General features: G+C 39.7%; 1 protein-coding gene across 1 annotated transcript in view; it reads right to left on the bottom strand.

Annotated features, from left to right (window-relative positions):
• Positions 1–4,274: 4,274 nt before the first annotated feature.
• The window catches only part of KIF5C (kinesin family member 5C), a 74,764-nt gene continuing 63,201 nt past the window's right edge, over positions 4,275–15,837 (bottom strand). The window contains exons 19-26 of the mRNA XM_065637732.1: positions 14,722–14,831; positions 13,779–13,880; positions 13,073–13,133; positions 11,798–11,869; positions 10,983–11,087; positions 8,203–8,419; positions 7,533–7,646; positions 4,275–4,351 (exon numbers count right to left, since the gene is read on the bottom strand). Of these exons, the coding sequence (XP_065493804.1) occupies positions 7,540–7,646; positions 8,203–8,419; positions 10,983–11,087; positions 11,798–11,869; positions 13,073–13,133; positions 13,779–13,880; positions 14,722–14,831 (774 nt within the window). The 3' untranslated portion in view covers positions 4,275–4,351; positions 7,533–7,539. The remainder of the gene's footprint in view (positions 4,352–7,532; positions 7,647–8,202; positions 8,420–10,982; positions 11,088–11,797; positions 11,870–13,072; positions 13,134–13,778; positions 13,881–14,721; positions 14,832–15,837) is intronic.

Below are 15,837 nucleotides of genomic sequence, written 5' to 3'. Positions count from 1 at the left end.
TTGTTCTAATCTAGAAATAATTGACTCCGAATTTTAACAGCCTAGTTTCTAAGTGGTCTGGGTTACAGAGCCTGGCTCTAAGGGGCCCTAAGTGAAAGCAGCGTGAGCATACCTGAGTAATGATGCGAAATCACATCATCCTCTTTAGAAATCCACTCAGCAGCAGAAGCAGAGCCACCCGTTTCTACAGAAATTCTGGAGCGCCAGAAATTTGCATCGCTGAGTAAAAAAGTAACTATATAATTGAGAAATGCTCAGGGTAATAATTACTGAAAATAAGCAGTTTATAAAGCTCCCACGTATGGCTTAAGGGAGGTACGAGGACGCAGGAACTTTTCATCCATTACACTGTACATAGAGTGTAATATTTCTATAAAAATAGAAAGGCATGCAGAGGGGAAGTGGAAGAGTCTCCCTGTCATCCTCCAGGCTACTGAAAAATAGGAAGAAGGAAGATTTCCAGGGAAAGGTAGTAGAGAAGATGCAATTATTTATAAAAAAATAATAATAATAATCTTATGTTCATTTCTCAGCGAGTCATCCAAGCCTTCTAATTACCTTCTGTACATTTAGGGGAAAAGCTAAAATCCCGACTCCAGCACACTCAAGCGCGGTTCCACGGAACGGGTCGCTCAGGCAGAGAGCGCCTGCGACAGAGATGCTGCACACACGTGTCACACAACACGCACACCGCAAAGTTTAGTTCAGTTTTATTTTCCACTGTAACGTTTTTCGAATGATACATCATGCAGTCTGCCAGTGTATCCATCCATCTCCGGTAGAATTTCGGAACGAAGATAAAAGATTTATCTCCAGGGGATGGGGGAAGGAGGGTTCGGATCTGTTATCGAGAATTTAATACATTTCAGCATCGTTTGATGCAATGGCAAAAAATTTCCCCTTGTTACCAGCAAAATGTGTCCACAATTTATTTTTTTTCCTAAATTGAACACTACTGTAAAGATACATAGAGCCCAGAGAATACACATCTGCAGTACACGTTACACACTTTACAAACTAGACATGTATAATTCTACAGAATGCCTCAACCCCCGTGGTTCTCCCACAACAAAAAAGTGTTTCGATGAACGAGATGGTGAGAGCGAGAGAGGAGCGGGTGGAGCGGTGTCCGTCCTGCTCGGCGATGTTCTCCAGTGCACTTCGCAGCTCGTACAGGCACAGTGAAGACGAAAGAATCGAAGCAAGGGTAGGTTAAGATTATCCTGCCGATTTATTTTTGGATTCTTTCCATTTCCAGTTGGGATGTACGTCATTCATGCTTACACAAAGTCTTCCTCCTCTGATAAAGGAAATGTGATTAGGCCTTTTCCTTTTGGACCTGACCACTTGGCTTATTCAAATGAAACTATGTTCAGCTTCACAATTCTTTACTTCCTATATTTCCAAGCCTTAGTTATGAAAATTTCAGGCAAATGTGTATCTTAGTCCATTAGGCTTTATAAAACAAAATTTAAAAGTTACTCGCAAGGTTCTGTAGAAATAAATTATTGCAGTAAAGTTTTTTTGTGACTTACTTTTCTAGTTTTCAATATATTCAGGATAATCCACTCTCACCCTTGTTGAATTAAATATAAACTTAAAAATGCATCAGCCAAGGCTTTCCAGATTTAAAACTTTCCTTGCTTTCGAGAAAACAAGTTGATGAAATGTAAACTCAAGGACGAACACAAGATATTAAAACATATCGTTAAGAGAGGCTCCAGTGAGCAGGAAACATTTTTAATTACTAGCAAAAAGAACAGTATGCACTTTAGTTCCATCTGAAGTACGTTTTCCATTTGTGAACAGTATTTCCACCAAATTTGTCCCATGCGTGACATTTTAGATGTGAAATTTAATTTGCGCTATACAAACCACAACTTTAAAATGAGCCTAGAATAAATCTAACACAACATTCAAAGAGCAAAGAAAGTAAGACAGGGTCAAGTAGTGGAAAGAGCAAGAGAGAGGTTTTATCTCTGCAGAACAGATGTGTGGTTTTCATTTCTATATAGAAAATGTGTAAGACTTAAAAATGGTACAAAAGTTGAATATACAATCTGCAATACAAACTTAAGTTGCCTAATTAAAATAGGCTTACAAAACAAGAAACTATATATAAGCACGGTAAGTTCAATTGACAATAATTTCCAATCGAGAAAATACCTTTTGTACTTCTTTTTGAGAATTTCAGCCTAAGGCATCTCTTCAACATTTCAGTTACGGAAAGTCCTTCTACAGCCTTGATGTAAAAGTGAACTTGGAGAAACTCAGGTTATTTTAGCTACGTGGACTGACTGGCTGATCAGCACTAGCACAATTAAGAGACGTCCAAGTTAACGTATTAATCAAGCTGAAGAAAGCTGTCCAAACTGCCATGCAGAATTGATGACGATGGCGTGAGGAACTTCATACCTTTTTTTAAGGTAATTCTGCACCTACAATATACTTCACAAGAGTCAAACAAAAGTTTTACTACAATACAAAATCTCTGACAGCAATTAAGTTTGGTATCTTTTCCAAGACGACTGTTTTAGAACCAAAACAAAAGGATCATTATTTCATAGCAGAAATTTCAACTCTGGACAGCTGTTAAGATAGCACAGAGTAGTTCTGAATTAGTCATTTTATTCAAAATTGCATACGGCAAGTTCACAGTTCATTTTTCTGGCAGTGCACGTGCACATAAAGAAAATATAAAACTTTGGAAAATACAAAATAAATTAAATACATGCAAATTTGCAACTTCATTAAATACTTTTAGCAAAATGCTCCCCAAAATAGTGCAACATTAAAAAAAAAATTAAATTAAGTCCAACTTACTTTGCAACAACCTCAATAATTTCAGTAGAGAAAAAAATATCTAAAGTCAATTCACAATCTTTCAAAGCGCTCTACATTAACCAAATACTTCTATGTCTACTAACGAACACATTCAGAAAATAATAATAATAAAAATCTTGAATTAAATAAGAGGAAACATCTGCAACACAAGACTCGAGGGCTATGCTTGGCTGGCACCTTCCTAGAATCCGTCAAGACGTAAGGGTTGAGTACTGTGCACCCCGGAGATGGAGGATCCGTGTGTGCACAGCAGGTGTGAGTAGGGAGGAGGAGGAGGAGCAGGAGCAGCAGCTCTGCCCCAGCCGAACCCTCTGAACGGTTCCAGTGCCCCCTTGCTGAGAAGACGGAAAATTTCTGTCTGGCACAGAAGATCCAAGAAAGGCAGCGGCCGCATCCTCACCTCCGTGACACCGTCCGTAGGACGACCTGCGTATCGTAATTTATAACATTCTTTTCCCCTTGCAATACGCTCTTCACCTCCTAACAAACGTATTCCCCAGCTTAATCTGCATAGGAGTACACAGCTCTCACCTCCTTTTAGACTCTCTCTATGTAATTTTTGAAGGTAAGGTCTGGGATTTGGGGGATTGTTTTTGTTTGTTTCTTTACGGTAGGCTCTGATCTGGGAGGGGACTGTTCACTCCGGGATCTGAGTTCTGGTGTGACCAGATCGGGGCTTTCCAAAGCCAAGATTTTTGCCAAGCCGAGATTTCGGCAGCATTCTGGAAGCCTTCGACATTTCATAGAGAACAACGCTCACTAACACAGGGCCAGCCATCACACTCTGGGAAAACCCACCGCCATGGGGAAAACTACAAGCAGATCAGATCTTAATTTTAAGATAGGTCACACAAAGAATTTCATGTAACTACCAAACTTCAAAACCTAGATCTATAATAACATATTTCTCTGCATCCCGTTTGATCTTTACCAGGTACTGCAATAAAGGTTATTTTATACAGTCCAAAGATTTTATCAGGATATTACAAATGGTTCTTTGGGGAAATTTATTTCTGAAAATGTAAGCAGTAAAATTAAACCATATAGCAGCACATTTTCATCCCCTAAAAATATAAAATAATATGTATATTATACAGTAAATCAGTCATGACAGAGCACAATCACCTGCCTTTGATGGCACTTGGTCATTGAATAATTCATTCTTTGATGCCAGAAGTCAGGATTTCCCGATGCAACAGAGGACTTCAAAAAAGCATCAATCTGAGTGTAGAAGCCCCAACCTAACCAGCGCCAAGGGGTCAAACGCAGTCAGTGAGGGATTCTGAGTGGCAGACTTCCTATCATTATTTAGGTGGTTATGTTAAATATATTGTACAAGTATCTTCTGTACACGTGGAGATCCTACGAAGCTCAAGAGACCTGGGACTGGTGCGTCGCGGATGGCGGCAGGAAGCGCAGGATGAACGGGGTGCGGATCAGGTTGAAGAGGGGAAAAAAAGAACCTAGTGACTTAATGACAGTCCTTAACATGCTAAGTGGAGTTGACCTGTCAGAACAGAGCAAGAAAGGTAAAGATAATTAGTGGATATTTGAGATTAGAAAGCAGATATGCAACGTGGCAAATCGATTGATACCCGTGCTCCGCAGAAACGCGATGCACAGCATCCAAAGACCCACCGTGACAGCGAGGAAACGAGTCACGTAAAGCACCGTTTTAACCATTCATGAAACCAGAGTCTCGGTTACTAAGTCTTGGAGAGGAATTTTGCCACATCTATCTTTGAAGTTTCCAGCCCACGCACTGGCACAGTCATAATGAAACAATTCTCTTGACGAAATTAATTCTTTGCCCCCTGCACCGCAGTATTATGTCTCCCCTAAATATACCTGTAACCACTATCTTTTTTTTTTCCCTTCTATCTCTCTGTTCTTTTGATAGGAGTTTTCTTTCCACTGGTCAGCACTTGGACATGCTAAAGAGCAGATGTGTGCATACCTTGTATAACAAATACAGAAAGTAATTGCAAGTATAATAAAAAGGATGAGAAAATACAAATCCAAACCAATCCTTTCGTTCTATATGTCTCCTGACAGAGAGGTGCTTTCCTGATATATATACACACACATATATATTAAAAATGTGTTTACAGAAATATATTAAAAATTATATAATATTCTGATAATACCTTACTAAAATATACTATATAATTTTATATGACATATATGCACATTATACAGGAATCTTTATCACTAACTTAATAATAATTCTATCCAGAAGCAAAGTTCAAGACATGTTACCAAGTACAAGGGTGATCTAAAGTTGATTATAAAACATTTGAAATTCAGACTTTGAAAAAATTTCTGATTTGAAGTTTTTTCCCCCATGTTTCTCATGAGCCATATGGAAAGCACCGCATAAGTAACTGAATGTGCCTGGCACTGTTTTCAATTAGCTAATACAAAATCAGCCTTACAGAGAGAGATGTTTTCCTCAATAACACATTTTCTTGTTTAGTTATTTAAAACAAAACTTGTCCACATTCAAGAACAAGTTATATAAATAAATAAATAGCTAAATATCGATGTATCAGTATTTTTATATTTACCCTTAATTAACGGTGGGAATTGTAGTTAGCTCCTTACTGTCATCCTTATTAACACCTTAAAGGAAACCAGGATGGTTATTAATTAATGCATCTTATTTGACTAGATTAACTATGACGTGGGCAGAAAAAATGTAGTTATTGATCTTGCTCAAGGATGGGGAGGTGCTGGGAACACACCAGAGACTTTATGATAAGGGACATAGAGACAAGAGCGTGTTTGCACAGCGTATTTCACAAATACAGGTCCCAGTGCAAGTGGTTTAATAATTTCCGTAGGCCACGATGGAGCATTACTGCCTCTGTTAGCACATCTTCACGTCAGCCCTGACTCCAGGATTCCAGGATTCGCGGTTTGGCCTCCCCAGTGCCCAGCACAGGGACAGTCACTGCCCTGGGCCTGCTGGCCACACCAGTGCTGGTACCAGCCAGGATGCTGGTGGCCTCTTGGCCACCTGGGCACACACTGGCTCATGTTCAGCCGCTGTCACCAACACCCCCAAGGCCTTTTCCACCAGGCGGCTTTCCAGCCACTCTTCCCCAAGCCTTATCTTCCATCCTTTTCTCCACCGCCACTGTCCACCAGCTCCTCTGCAACGTGTTCCAAGCATGACCTGAATCTGCTCATCCTCCACCACCCTCAAACCAAAAATCCAGCATCTGAAACATTTGAGAGGTATTCTGAGCCTTCTAATTGCTTTTTGACTTCCAAAGTCCTATCTTGTTATACACCCATCCAGCTTTAAATGTATTTATTTTCTTAATAACTTTTATTAATCAACAGTTGTTCATTTGACATGTGCTATAACTAATGTGTGGCCTATTTGAGTCTGACACTTAATTTCATAGCAGATGGTATATGAAAGGCCCACCCAGTTTAGGCAGGTAGCAGCTTTTTTCCCACAAAAGCAGCTGTTACGATACATGTTTGAAAATATTTTACGTGCCTCTGTATCACACTTTTCCCTTTGCTCTTTCACAGAGGTGGGAATGCAATGAGGATGACAGACAGAGGCTATCTTGCCTGTGAGATGGAAAAGCCAATTTCAGTTTAGAATGAACTAACGCACAAAACCACGCAGCAAAGACTTGCCCTAATTCATCCACAGCGAAAATATGTTGCTCACAGCTACAGGGCTTATGGAAAACACAATGAACAGAAACAATCCACACAACACAATAACAGCTTGAGTGCAAGGTGATGGATGGCTTGCATGCATGCATGACATGAAACGGTCTTAAAAAAAAAAAAGAAAAAGAAAAAAACCAGTCAAGAATGCTGAATGCCTAAAGGAAACCGCATGCTCTCAGAAGAGAGTCATAAGACAGAATGAATTCTCAAGAAGGGAAAAAGCCAAACTTTGAGGGACAGGTTAGCAGTGCACTGGCTGCTTTTCCCAGCCACTCACTCCCATCCAGCTCTTAGTATGCCTGTAACATAAAGTTATCATCTAGAATAACAGCAGATGTAAAATGTCCCAGAAATAGTATTTCAAGAAATAAATGGGAGGGTATATGAAGCAGTCTCATGGGAATATGCTGCTCGTCTTTGCAGGATGAGGTTTTCGCTTAGGAGAAACTCTCAAGTCCTTACGATTAAAGTAAAATATTTACATTTTTATCTGAAGAGAGTTGAATATGAGTGCAAAGCAAAAGAAACACAAGTTTGCCACATAGTGACACTCAAATGGGGATAACTCTGTGCTGCTGCCACTTATGGCTGCTCTGCCCCATCCCAGGCTGGAATATCACAATGTGGAAACATATTTGTGTTACAGAAAGCAGAAAACGATAACAGCAGAAGCAACCTCTGAAACTCTATTTTTACTACATGAGTTTCACACCTCTATTTGTGAATTTCAGTACTGATTTACCAGAGCATTTTAGCTTATGAAAAAGGCTTTAAGTGATAAGTCATTAAAACAAAAACTCTCATCAGCAGCTTGCAAAGCATTCTAACAAGGCACCCCTCACTTAAATTGCTAATTTTCACAGTTAAATTATCAGCAAATGACTCCTACTAAAACTAGAAAAAAAAATACAGTGGATCTAAAAGCAGGACTGAAAAATAAGGAAACTGGGTCATCAGCAAAAGCAGAGATGAGTAAGTTACTTCGTTCTTACTTCTCGTCTATTTGGTGTTGTGATAGTAGCTGGAGTTGGACATCCCTCCCCCTCGGATGGCGTGGACGGCTGTTGGAGAGGACGCGGGGTAGTGGCCAGGGCGGATGGGCTTGGCTGCGGAGCAAAAGTAGCAAACCAAACAAGACATTTACCTTCCACACAAGGTTTTGTACTTTTATGCCCCATCTTAAACACCATTTGATTGCATGCACACATTCAGATCGCACCACACAGATGTATCGGGCGTCTGAATTATACAGGAAGAGTTTTGACTTTACACAGCCCAAATTAAATCACAAGGAGGAGTAATGAGGAAAATAAAGAGGAAGGGACAAGGTCCAGAAAGGCAAGCAAAGAATGAAAGCAGGAGAGTGTGTGGGGGAGGAGGAAGAAAGTGAGGGACTAATTTAAAGAGACAAGTTTTCAGGTCGCTAGAAGGGCATGCAAGATCCATTATGCCATTTATTTACTGAATTAAATATGCACTTTAAACTTCAGGTGGGGCAGATTCTATGAAAAAGTGAAACCTTTGAAGATTCCTGTGCAGCAGAGAAGCAGAGCCCGTGGTTTCCTCTGAACTGCTGCTTTCAAAGCTCTATTTAACCATGAGTGAAGAGCCCAACCATGAAGTATGTGAGCAAGCACTAACCCCTTAGCTCCATGTCCTTACCGATTTGAGCAGAGTGTGCTCTCCGGGCCATGTTTTTGGCTCTCACGGCCTCCTTAATGCGATCCACCTCCTGCTGGTAGCGTTTGCGGTCCCGCATGGCGTTCTCCTTGGCCTCCTTCAGTGCGCTCTCCAGGGCCTTAACTCTCTCTGCCGTAGCTCGAAGTCGTTTTTCCAGCTTAGGAAGCTCACAACGAAGATCTGCATTATCACGTACCAACTGCAAGAAAAGGAATTTCCAAAATATCCATTGAGAAGGTTTATTCCATTCAACAAAATTTCACAGAGCAGATCCTGAAGGCTGAGGGCTCCAGGACAAAGCCATCTCCTGCAGGGCTCTCTACTACCATACCTGCTTTTCTAGACTTTAAGAGCAACTGCGGCAGAAACTCTACATTTCTTCAGAATGCAGACATGTCCAGCATTTCGCAAATACTTGATCACCTCATTATTTTAAAACAGGGATGCTTAAATATGTCTTACAGACAACACTTGTATCATCAAAAATGAATCGTCTCCAGTGGCTATGGCATGCTTACTTACTTGTTCCCTACTCAAGCTTATGGGAAAATTGGAAACTTCAATGCCTCAAACGTCGTTAAGAATTATTCTAAGGCCTGTAGCTATCAATGTGATGATTACATGCAACTTTGAATTCATGCACTTCCTCAATTCAATAGGAACCTGAGCAATGTCGAGCAGTTATCAGAATAGCATCTAACTTTACATGCAACAACAGCCAAGAGAGAGGATTGATTTTTTGATACATTAAAAAACCTGATGCAAACAATTAGAAGATCCAGTATAGTTTCTACTGAACAGATTATACCACTACCAGAAGTCAACAGAAAACTGTTCCAAAGGAGTGATTCTCCCTTTTCTGGAGGGAAGAAAGTGGTTTAACTACCGCATTAATAACACAGTAAAGCAACAGCATGTACTAACATTCACACATTGTTTGACAATCAAAATGTTCTACACCTGCTAGTCCAGGCTTAGTGCCAGAAAAAACACACACAAACAAAGCTAAAAAAATACCGTCACAGTGTGCTTTTTCTGTGAGTGTTGAACAAAATAGTTGTGATACGACAAAAGAGCAGGATGATATCACATTCAGGTCAAGTCCAATGTCATCTTTCCCTCTAAGTTTCTTATGAGATGTGGACTCCTCTTTGGTTTTGAGTAAAACAAGCTAATGAGAGCTATAAAAATCTGTATCTGAAAACCCAGCAGATGCGTGAACTGAGTGCGAAAAAGGCAAAATATGTAGTAAAAGGAAAAACACGCCTAACATCCCAATTTCCACATTTAGAAACTGGGTCTTTAAGCCATCTGTTCCCTGGGAATTTCACAATACCAAACCGTAGCGGTCACTTGTCATGGTCCGGCACTGCTTGCTTTTCTGGCACGTCCACAGGACTAAATAAAGCAAATCTCAGAGAGGTCTATGTCTCACTAGTAACAGGTTCAGAAAAACTGCACTGGAGAATGTTATGTCACTATTCAAAAATGAAATCAAAAGCATCTTTACTATTTTGTGCTCCACACCTGAACAGTGGGACACAGTTCAGAAATACTGACACCTGACAAGAGGGTGGAAGCAGACTTTTTCGTAGAAATGATCCAATTTTATCTAACGAGGTGCTGCTTAGATATACAGGCACCGATGATATATACACACTTCTAGTAAGCAGAGAGTAAGGCTCTTTCCTTGACATATACACAAAACACTTACCTACCACATGTAGGATCATAAATTAGTTTGGGCTGGAAGGGGCCTTTGAAGCTGATCTAGTCCAGCCCCTGCCATGAGCAGGGACATCTTCACCCAGCTCAGGATGAAGGACACGAGGCGTTATCTGCACTCCTCAAACCTGCTTTTCTGCAGACGGCGATTCAAGTTTGCAGGACCCGAGCACATCATGGATCATCGTTGAGCTCAGCGTGTACAAGATGGAACCACGAGCCAGGACTTCATTGCAGCCCCAGTTCTTCACGTCTCTAAGCCCAGCTCAATTCCTAAAGCCTGACCAGTCCCAGCTCACCCAAAAGCCCATTTCCAAAAGGCATCTTGTACCAAGTAGTTCCTGAGCAAGTGATCTTGGTATCTAGTCACCCAAAGCCTTCTTAAAGAAGCATTAAAAAAGCCTGGCTTTGTTCCAGGGGAGGGGGGGAAAATTAATATTAGCTTTGAGTGCTGAACAATAAAACCAGATACATTTCATCTATGGTCCAAAAGGAGCCTTAAGGTCTATCACAATGACAAAGCTAGAGGCGTTTGGAGTATTCAAGTGGAACAGAAAGCCTTGGGATGGAAAGAAAAAAAAATATATATAGCTACATATATATTGTCAAGAAAATCTGCGATAGAATAAAGGAAGGTTTAAACCCAAGAAGGAGGTTATAAAATTTCTTTCACCATCTAGGTCTGTATTTCTTCTTTATATTGTAATTAAACAGTCAGACTCTCTGCACTTATGCTGCTAAGATGAATGCTGGGCCTCGATTACTTTAAAGAAACAAACAAATGACAATTTTGGTCTCGTTTCTTCCAAGTTTCCAGTCAAAAATGCCTTGTTTATTTATTAATAACACGTTCATAAGAAGTACGGGTAGCGGAAAGAGCAGCTCTAACGCCCGCTCCTAATGCCAAGAATTTTAGTTGAGAACTATAGGTACCATTTCCTCAGACAGTACATGTTACCTTCAAAAATTATCCTTTGAAATATTAATTTTTTTTTTGTTTTTAAGGAAAGAGAGAAGGAAGGCAGTGGAGCCCCTACCTGTTTGTGAACCTTTGTAAGCTGTTCCAGGTTGTTCTCAAGAAAGGAAATCTTCTGCTTCTGCGCGGCGCTTCCACCCCCGTCGTCGCTGTCAAGTTCAACACTCTGCACAGAGAGTCGCAGCGTTCAGCAAAGCCAGGCAGAAACTCAGGAGAAAGCTCAAGTCTTCTGTCAATTTAAGCTTCCCAAAGGCAGAAAAGTCTTCCAGAGCCCCAAATAAAGAGAATTTATCTTATCTGTTCATTTGATATTTAAGAGCCACATTCAGGGCTACACGAAAGATAAACTATTCTTACTGAACAGTTACGGGGGGATCCTGAACAGGAAAATCATAGATTTTCTTGGAGAAAACCTTTTTTCCTTCTTTTTTCCATTCCTGGGAGAGATTTTTACGCAATATGGGTTTTCAGCTTTCTTCAACAGTTAAAAATACATTGATTTCTGCCAAACAATATTTTTTCCAGGAAAAGGCTGAGTAGTCGTAAGCCCATAGAAAGAAAGGGCCGCAGCATTCAGTCTCACATAAGTTACCGCAAGTTATATTGAATAATTTCTGGTACCCATTAACACCATCTTTGAGAATTTTGTAACTGAACTGGACGGGATTGGTTCATTTTGCTTAATCATCGAGACTTGTCCTTAACAAACTGGCACCGAATACAAACTAATAAACATCAGAACAGTTTTAATCTTCCTACTCAACTGTTATTGAAAAAGAAAATATCCCGTTTTGTAGCAACATGCACTAAAAGCTTCCAGCAAATCTCAATATTGCAAAAAAGATACGACTTTGGTTTAAAAAAGTATAGTCTTACTTTTTTAACGCGGGTAGTGAGATCTTGCACAAACAGTTTACGTAGGTTGTGAAGAGTCTGAAGTTCTCTTGCCTGGAATCAAAACAACAACAACAAAAAAGGCACAAACCAGTAAGAGGGAGTAGATACTCTGGTGTAAAAATTCTCCTCAGATTTGAGTCAATAATGTGACTTTATTGTGATTTACTTATAGAGATGTGCCTGCCTGTAGGTATATGCAGTCCACGCTGTTCCCCACCAAAGAGCTTTTATGCTTATCCACACACATCCTGGAATTTAAATGAATTGCTCAATAAGCTCCACCACAACTACAAGCTTTTGAACTTGAATTTTTTGTCTTTATCTCTCGAAAGAAAAAGGCAAAACTGACTAGAAACTTAAAAAAACAATCAATCCCATCTGGGTTTCTGCAAGCTGATGGTGTGGTGCTGCCTAACTGATTTCCAGCTGCCTTAACTCATTTGGCGTACATGGAAAATCGAGTCTACACGCAAGCTCTGTAAGTATGTGATGAGTACAGTTCATATCAGAAAGGCTGGGTACATCTCTCCTTTGCAGGGGTTTATTTTAACAAGTTTTATGTCTGGGGAAGCCATCAGGAGCCAAAGCTGAAAGGACCTGAAGAGTTCAGCTTCAGATTCTTATTTGTAATGAACTCCAATGGATCCTGAGGCCACTCTAAGCTTAATTTTTAAAGCTTCACACAGAGGAGCAAACACTGATTTTGAGTTTATAACCCTTGCAACACTAGCAAAAATCACTGTATGATGCTCTTAAACCAGATGTGGTTTAGACCAGCTTCTGAGATCTTTGAGCGAGATTGCCTATTTTACAGACAGTTAAAAATGAAGCTTCTAACAAAACTGTGCAGCACCAGCTTCAAGCCTGAGGCCACCCATCGTAGATTGCGTTTTTAACATTGCATGCACAATATCGTATTTCTTTGTAAGTTGTTACACTGGTCAAGTTAGAGGCAGGTACGTGTCACCTACCTGTGGCTATGCTATTCCGTACGCTGGTTATTTCAGGTGATTTAAAGGAACAAGGACACAGTACCAGTAGACTTAACAGTGATAGCTTATTCGGAGGAGGCAACAATAATAGCATTTACTCTTAAATTTTAAAATTCAATTTCACAATTTGGCAAAATGCACAAATTTAGCCTACTGTGATATAAACTGGTAATTTTCTTGGGCACAGATACAAGTGTTTGATAAGACATCGGTGATTAAGACCTAGGGGGAAAAAGCTCAATAAAGGCTAATTAAGACATACCACTGTTTCCTCCAGCCCCTTAAGATCTTCTCTTGCTTGTTCTCTTTTATCATTAAGCATTCTAGAAAGATCACAACATTAAACACAAATCAAAAACGTTGAAGTCGTAGAAGAGAATCAATCGACATTCAGTTTGAGTAGAACATCTGCAGATGTGAGCGAATTGTATGTCTCTTTGCCTCTGTAATTACACTTTCGACTGTCCCAAATATGCAGCTTTCTCACATGCAATGGCTGAGCCACCATCTCCATTTTTTGTGTCCACACGTGAAATTTTTATCTCTCATTTTCAGGAAAAGCTTTTACTCGGATATCTGATTTATTACCAGCCCACATCCCAAACCCCAACTTCATTCTTGCCTGTTTTTGCTGTGCAGGAATACATGGGAGATTTAAAACTTGTTATAATATTTAATACAATCAGAGCTCTAAAATATATATATGTGTGTATGTGTACATATATATATATATATATAAAATTTTAAAAATATTTTCCAGGAAGTATCAAATCCACTATTAAAGACCCTTTGATGTAAAAATACGGAAGAACTGGTAATCATTTTAGTCCTCTGCATTGGCTTTGTTACTGAAATGGTATTTTGAGCACTAATTTTTCAACACAAATGCTTCTCAGTAGGAAATTTCCTGTGGACACATTTAAAGACACTATATTCAAGGACACCAGATGAGAAAACTCTTGACTTACATGAGCTTTTCCAGTTTCATTTCTCTTTCCTGGTCCTCAATTTTTAATTTATCATAATCGGCGCTCAGTTTCTCTTGTTCGAGTTGCAATTTCTGATTCATACTGGAATGCGAAAGAAAAAAATCAGTACAGCTCGGTCCTGAACCCCATTAAACAAGGTTGGGTAAATCTCGGTAGCCAAAACAAGGTTAGACAGAGACAGTAAAGCTGTAACTCTCTACTGAAAAATTCCGAAAGAAATTAAGTATAAAGAATCTGAAGAGCAACAGCTTTTACGTAAAAATACTTAAGAAATAAATACAGTGGCTTGCGTCCTTTATCTTAAAGGACACAAACTGTTCTTGCAATCTTTCTGCCCTGCTTCCTCATGTTTCTCATTTCCCTATTATTAGTCTTTGGCCACACAATATGATGAAAGAATGAACAGTACATCAGGATTGCCTGGATTTAATGAATGCTGACAAAAAGAAGAGAACAGTAGCAAAGAACTCCGTTTTTCAAGTGCTGGAGTATCTAACAGAGTTGTGTTGCTGTGTCCAGAAGAAATATTAAGGATGTGAAAAAGGGACACATACGAATCAGCCAGACTCGCAGAAAGTCTGTGGCAGGACTAGTAGCTATAAGAGGCCCTCAAAACCTTTACCTTTTACAATCTGTTCTCTTCCAACCTTCTTTTAAATATTGAACTGCAAGTGTAACATTAGTCTTTCTTTCCCCTCTCTGTAACTTTATGGACTTGTTAAAGCTCCACCATAAAGAACTAGGCACTATAATCCACTATGCAAAATAATTAGAGTTGGCTGTTGAATGTAAGGATATTACTTTGTGTAAGACACTGAAATATCTAGACATCATTAAAACTAACAAAACCAACCCCAAAACATCCCTCCAGTGTCACAGAACAGGCCAGGGACAGAGAAAGTGATGGAGCGAGTGAACATACTCTCTGATTTCATCAATTATTTTCTGCTTCTCTTCAATTTCATCCCTCAGCCTGGACAGCTGCTTCTGGTGGGCTTCCCTGTGACTCTCCATCTGCTGCTCCAGGGCCTTCTGCGGAGCGCAAACAGAGCCGGACGTGAGACAGAAACCGAGGCACACGCAGCTCCGCTTCCTTCTTACCTGTCAGCTACATCAACCTTTCCTTCCGGAGAAATTACCTTAATTCAGCAATCTGCCCGGGAGATCTTTCTATGCGTACAAAACTGTGTGTCTACGCAGCCAAGCATTTAATTCAGAGTTTTTAGCAACAGATGCACACCAATTTCTACTCATTTTATTGCAAAAACAACTGCATGTGAAAGCCAGAGTCTTAGCATATTGAGTGCCAAGAATGACACTGTTCTTACCAGTCCTCTACTATTTCGCGTTATTCACCAAGAAAATACGTGTACAGCTATACTCGTGACAGAAAAAAAACCCGAAACGCCCTCCCCCTCTCTGAGAATTGTTTATCCACAGCCGTATTTTTTAGCTTCTAGGATTCGGTGTATCTCAACTAGTAAGAAAAACTCAATGTATCCTTTAGATTGCTAATAAAATATTTCCTTATTTTCTTCCAACTGTAAGGAATAATTGTGCAACTATTTTAGTAACTTCAACTTTTTATAACGGAGGTAAAAGTTCTGAGGCTGAAAAACCACTATCATTATCCTTGTAAAATTATATTTTTCCTTTTATGCGATTTGCAACCCCATCAGAAACACAACTCACACATTATCTCCTAACATTTCTTCTTTGCATCCCAAAGGAAGAGGAAAATATCGGAAAACAGGTTTTTATTTCATTATTATTTCCAGGACATAGTCAGAATTCTTGCGAAACAATTTGGGAAAGTGGTCTGGCCTCTATTTTACCAAATTTTAGTCCCTAAATTATATTAGCCCCAATAGCCTGATTCACTACTTAGCAAATTGACTTTCAGCAGAGTTCCACTGGCAAAAAATTGAAGTAACGTAGAGGTAAATCAGTATCATTTTTCAATCGTATATAACGAAACTGTTCTTGAGGATGGATGCAATATACTGGCTCTTATATTTCGGTTCTCCATTTGTGTGAT

This window comes from Caloenas nicobarica, chromosome 6 (genome assembly GCF_036013445.1).
Source record: "Caloenas nicobarica isolate bCalNic1 chromosome 6, bCalNic1.hap1, whole genome shotgun sequence".
Classification (NCBI taxonomy): domain Eukaryota; kingdom Metazoa; phylum Chordata; class Aves; order Columbiformes; family Columbidae; genus Caloenas; species Caloenas nicobarica.
Note: the sequence above shows the minus strand (reverse complement) of the source record. Positions and strands in the feature narration are given on the sequence as shown.